The sequence below is a fragment of the Silurus aristotelis genome (assembly GCF_946808225.1).
Source record: "Silurus aristotelis genome assembly, chromosome: 25".
Lineage (NCBI taxonomy): Eukaryota > Metazoa > Chordata > Actinopteri > Siluriformes > Siluridae > Silurus > Silurus aristotelis.
This window is the reverse complement of record NC_139598.1, coordinates 15,893,908-15,900,078: the sequence shown is the minus strand read 5'-3', so window position 1 is coordinate 15,900,078 and position 6,171 is coordinate 15,893,908. Positions and strand designations below refer to the sequence as shown.

The following is a 6,171-nucleotide window of genomic DNA, read 5'->3' as shown; positions in this document are numbered from 1 at the left end:
CAAAAATGTCTTTGTACATTTCAATATTGGAGGTTAAAAGAACCAAAAGCAGAACCACGAAGATGGATTTTCACTGTAATTAATATAAAAGGTTTTTTACAATAAATTCAGACTGCAATTTCCGTCAAAAGACTCCACCAAAGAACAGTTGATAACCTCAACACTGATCGAACTATAATGAATGGCCATTTAGTGTTAACCAGATGAGGAAGGTTTTCCCTTTCAAGTCTGGTTCCTCTCAAGGTTTCTTCCTCTTTTCATCTCAGGGAGTTTTTCCTTGGCATTGTCACTACTGGCTCGCTCATTAATGATGACCTTATAGGGATGAAGCGGGCACTAAAATGTATCGTCACATTCTTTTTAATTCTTTAAGGCTGCTTTGGGCCAATGTCCATTTTTAAAAACTGCTATACAAATAAGATTCTCAGTCATGGTTACATCGCTGACTCCCTCTGTCTCATCCACGTTAGTCATATCTCTTGTTGCCTTCTGCCTTGCTTGTTAACTTCGAAGGCTAGCCTAAGCTTGTGGTCTGTGAAAGACAGGAAATGATACACCAGTGGTAGGTTGAAGAAGCTATTAAATGACAAGAAATAGGTTGATGAGCTCAAAAAGGGCACAATAAGCATGTTTTGAAAATGTAAGTAGAAAGTACAGATATTTGCGTGAAGTATTTGTACTTCAACATTCAATGTTCAGAGGAGACTGCATAGGTCAGGGCTTGATTGTTGAATCATGGCAAAGAAACCATTACTTGGAAGAAGAATAAGCAGAAGAGACTTGCTTTGGACAAGAAACACAAGGAATGGACATTAGTTCAGTGGAAAACTATTCTTTGGTCTGATGAAATTTGTGATTTTTGGTCCTAAATGGTCCATGCCTTGGTTAGATGTAATGTGTGGTTCCCACTGTGAAGAATGGAGAAGGAGATGTGAAGGTGTGGAGGTGCTTTGCTGATGACACTGTTGTGATTTAGTCTAAATTGGGGGCACACTTTACCAGCTTGGTTACCACAGGATTTTGCATCGACATGCTTATCTCATCTGGTTTGCACTTAATGGGACCATGTTTTTTCCCAGATGACCTAGCCTAAAATAATCACCCGATTTGAATACCGTTTAGAATCGTATGCGATGAGTTGGAGAGTGAAAAAAACGCAGCCAACAACTATTTAACATCTTTGGGAACTCCTCAAGATTGTTGGGAACCCATTAAACATGCCAAGAGTGTAAAAAGGTACATTGAAGAATTAAAAAGATTAAACATTTTTGATTATTTTATAGATTTTTGTTTACTATATATAGATTATTTATGGCGGTATATATACACATCAAGAAAATGTTATATCCTTCTTTATCTTATTATTTGTAGAATATTACCTACTATGTGTTGTGTGTTTTTCCCTCTTGTACACCCAGTCAGGAGGAATATAATAATTTAAATATGTATATGCACAAACCAGTTAGTTAAAATGCACAAAAATGCAAATACAAATTATGCAAAATATGCAATCTGGTATATTCTTCTTTATCTTGCTATAACCTTACCTACTATATATGTGTGTGTGTGTGTGTGTGTGTGTGTGTGTGTGTGTGTAAGAGAGAGGGAAAGAGACACCCCCAGTCAGGAGGAATACCGCAGTACCTGCACACTTTCCCTATAAATCACTTCAATATTCTGTTCTCGCTCTCTGGTCTTCGCCCCGCCCCTCACCGCACATACCGTTCTCTGATTGGCTGGATCAACCCCTCCCCAAGCCCCGCCCCCTCTCCGATCCGAAGCGGCCGGCCGCTTTTCCGTGCTCGAGCTGCCAATCAGAGCTCGTGCGGGATTTGGACTCTGCCTCGCGCTAACTGATGCGCGTAGCGTCGCGCTGATCCTCTCGCTCGCGCCGCATTCCGAGAGAGTGAGTGAGAGAGAGAGAGAGAGAGAGAGAGAGAGAGACGCACGCGACCCGTACGTGGGGGAGATACCGGCGGTGAGAGCGCGCGCTCTGCGATTTTCTTTCTCCGTTCTCTCTGTACTTCAACATCATCACTTCATCAGGTCCTGTCGGGCGCGTGAGGTGGGGGAAAAAAGAGAGATGCAATTTGCGTGAGGGATTTTTTTTTTTTCTGCGTGCCCTGTCGGTTGCTTGCTTGCTTTTTCTCTGGAAGGGTCACTTTGGAGGAGGGAAAATTTTTATCATCTTTACAACATTACTAAATAAAATAAAAAGCTTAAAATATCGTGACGGAGCTTCTCTAGCAAATACGAGGAGCGAAGGAGCGCGCGTGCAGCGAACAAGCAAACAAGCCTAAAGGACAACCTGCTGAATTTGCGTCCCTGGTGCGCGAGGAGACTGAGGGGAAGAAAAAGTCGCAAGAATGATGCGCGCGATCTCCATCTTCACCGCTCTGCTATTGGCGCTGCTGCGCGAAGGTAAGTCGAGAGAGGATCGCGTGCTGGAAATACCGAATTTACTCTCTGTCTCTCTCTCTCTCTCTCTCTCTCTCTCTCTCTCTCTCTCTCCGTGGAGCGCGTGTCGCCTCGCCTCACCTCGCGCTCTGCCTGCCTCTCTCCGCTCGTGCGCTTCTCCAGTCGCATACTAATGCGCCGCGGCTCGCGCTCCCTCTGTACCACTGAGAGATTTTCCCCTTCATTCCTGAGCACTTTCTCCACCTCCCTCCCCCTCCATCCTTCTTACTTGATCATGGAGCATGGAGAAAATCGCTCTCGCGCAAAAATAAAAGAGGATGCTATTAAGGTAAAAGTTTGTGATTTATAAAAAAAGGGAGTCGATCACGCGCAGGGATGCATGGTTATTACGTCACAACTCGTGCTAAAACCACGCCCCCTCATCTAAATTCGACCAGCAACTTTGTTTTTACATCAATAATCAATTAATTTTTTTTTTTTTTTTTTTATGCACAAATTATAAGATATTGAGGAATCTGATAAGAGTAAAGAATGTTCAGATTTTTCATGCACGGAAAATAAGATGAAACGCATAGACGAGGAGATACGACATGTTGTTCGTGGTTTGCCTTCTAGGGTTTTGTCTGTAATGCATGTGATCAACACTTCACTAGTTGTTGCTTGTTTCCTTCCACAAATTTACATTTCTGCCTGAACTTTTGTTCACACCTTTTGCAGTTAATATTGTGTGTGTGCACAGTTTTCCGATTGTGACCATACATCCTTTTCCTCAGAATCAATAGTGTTTTGAGTGCTTTCCTATGCTTCTTTGTCCATTAGCAAAACAGAGAAGTGAAAGATTTTGTCTACGGGTTTGTTTAAGAAGAAAAATGCATTCAAATCTCACAATGTAAACAGTAGCATAGTCAAAAAAATGTCATGTTTATACAGAATATTTTGTTATTAAATGGTTTGGACAACATATATATTCCCAAATTCCCTGGAACGTTCTCTTTCCAATGTCGTGCCGGCCGGTTGTTAGGTTGCCAGGTCTTGTCGTGTGAGATACGTTTATTATTGTTATTATCGTTCTTTTCTGAAAGACCTTCAGCATTGCATCTTCTCCAAAACGCTGCTCACTGCTATCTACCCTCTTCTGCATACATACGTGGAATCGCACACGATTGGCTGGTGGTTGCTCTGACTAGCAGATGGGGAAGAGACTGTGCAATCCTGAAACCATTCCAGGGTCTGTCCTAATGGCCTGGTCTTTCTGACTGCTTGTGGTCCATTTTGTCATTTTGTCAATTCCCCCACACATACACACACACACACACACACACACACACACACTAGCTCTGGCAGTCCTCCAGATCAGTGGCACTCTTGCAGCCCTTCAGATCAGTCCTACAACCTTGTTGTCACTGCGTCTAACCATGAGAAGGATGACCAGCTGTGGCACTGGAGTCTACCCAGAGCAGTGTTCTCCCAAAAAAAAAAAAAAAACAGCGGGTGGGGATACCCAGGGGTAGTTCCAGTGATGGTGAAAAAAACAATGCTGCTTCATACTCACACATTTTACAGCATAGTGAAATCCTGTTTTTGTATATCGCAGTGATTTTACGAAAACATGTTACAGCGCCCCCTGGAGCACAGAGGGTTAAGGGTTAACTCAAGGGCACCGCAAGTGCCAGCCTGGCGATACCGGGGCTTGAACCCCCGACTTTCTGTAGCCACTGAGAAACCCCAAATGATCATATACATTGTAATGGACCAGTTATATAATGTTCATTGTTGAGATTTTATAGTCATTGGCTGAATCGAATCGAATAGGTTTCATTTAAATGAAGCAATGTTTGGCGTTATTGGCCAATCTGCAGGAATTTCACGAATAAAAAGTGACCCATTAAATAATGCGCGTTATATTTTTGTGTTTTATTGAATTTTTTTTCTCATAAAAATCACATAAGCTGCTGTCATGCCGTCCACTTTTCACTTGGCGGTCCTGAAAGGCTTCACTGGAATGTGGTCAAAAATCGAAAGTCCCCCCCGAATCGTTTCCCTCTGTGCAGTCCAATTCACATTCCATTTCAGCCAGTAGACCCCCCCCCCCCCCCCCTTTAGTTCTTTCCTGTGGACACAATTATATTCCCCCCTCTGAAATTCGTCATTGATCACTGCTCAAGGTTTCGCTCTGCAATTCATGAATATCTTATTAAGGACATTAATAAGCAAGCAACGTAAACTTCTGCTGTCTCTCATCATTTTAATCAGCCTTTCATTTAATATCGTTATCGCATCATCATCATCCCATCATTTTATCATTTCCTCTTTTCTTTTTTTTTTTTCGTTCAATCCTGTATTGCTTTTTTTGTTGTTGTTGTGTTGCATTTTTACTCCTGGCGTTTGTATTATCTCCATGTCTTTTTATGTTAATGTTGTATAAATCCTATGGTTCTGCAAAACAAATAAAGCATTACAAATTCAACTGTACGCTGAGTTTTTTTAATGTAAAAACAAAATTCCCATGGAAAGTTTCCAGTTTTGGAAATTCCTAAAAATTTTGCAACCCAACACGTATGGTAGTTACCATAACTATACAGGCGTTGAGTTTCGCTATGAAACCTGTACCTGGATTCTATTACGAAGCACAAAAATACTACTTATGAGCACCAGAGCAGGGAAGTGAGCATGCAGAGGAAATATCACAGGTGAGAACACTTCAGTTCTTCAAGCACCGAGGCATGCGGACATCCTGGGTCGGCACTTTGTTCGCGACTTAAGGTACAGTTCATGCCAGTGCCATGATATTTTGAGCATGAAACTCAGCGTGAGGATGTCATTATTAGCAGCACATGGCAGCAAGCGATGCTTCAGCCAAGCATCAGTGTAGGCCGTGTTTTCACTACATTATATAGACAAAAGTTTGTGGACACCTGACCATAAGTTTCGTAGGTGGTTTGAAGATCCCATTCCACATTTGCTGCTATAATAAGATGTTCCATTAGATTTTGGAGTGAGATTTTTGTTTTGTGGAGATTAAAATACATTTAGCCACAAGGGGGTGTTCAACAGGGTTGAGGTCAGAGCTCTACAGCAGGAGATCTTCCAATCCAACCCATGTAAAACATTGAGATCTTGATGGAGCTGGCTTTGTGCACAGGGGCATTGTCATGCTGGAACAGGTTTATAGTTCATGTGATGGGAAATCTGAAATCTTAATCTAGCACATCTAAAGGTCTAAACGATTGTGTGCCTCCAAATGTTGGGTAACAGTTTGTGAAGTAACTACATATTGATGGAATTCCGGTGTCCCAATACTTTCGCTTAGATAATGTACGTCATTGTCCGTAAAATAGCAAAATTGTAGCCACAACACAATAAATTTGTTTCCTCGATTACAGACGTCATATGGTATATCGTTGCCTCAGTAGATTATCGTGTGGCATCAACATACTGCTACTAACATACTACATATTATCTTGTGGCCTCGATCAATTATTTAATCCCTAGATTATTTCGTGGCCTTGATATACAGAGGAACCTCAATACTCGCGTCCTTGACACTCGCAACTTTGATAGTTTGTGACTTTTCTAAACAAATTTGAGATGTTTGTACTAGTAAATTCAATCAAAATGTATGAAAAACTATTTTGTTATTGTACATTTAAAGTAGTAAATAAAACATTTATATAGGAAGGGATTCCTGTTCAGTTGTATTTCCACGCTTCACCACTAGAGGCAGATAGGAAAAACTTCCTAACAATTTATGAC

General features: G+C 41.5%; 1 protein-coding gene across 1 annotated transcript in view; it reads left to right on the top strand.

Moving 5' to 3' along the window:
* Positions 1–1,777: 1,777 nt before the first annotated feature.
* Positions 1,778–6,171, top strand: part of iglon5 (IgLON family member 5) — a 160,959-nt gene continuing 156,565 nt past the window's right edge. Inside the window, exon 1 of the mRNA XM_083529549.1 lies at positions 1,778–2,421. Coding sequence (XP_083385675.1) covers positions 2,367–2,421 — 55 coding nt within the window. The 5' untranslated portion in view covers positions 1,778–2,366. The remainder of the gene's footprint in view (positions 2,422–6,171) is intronic.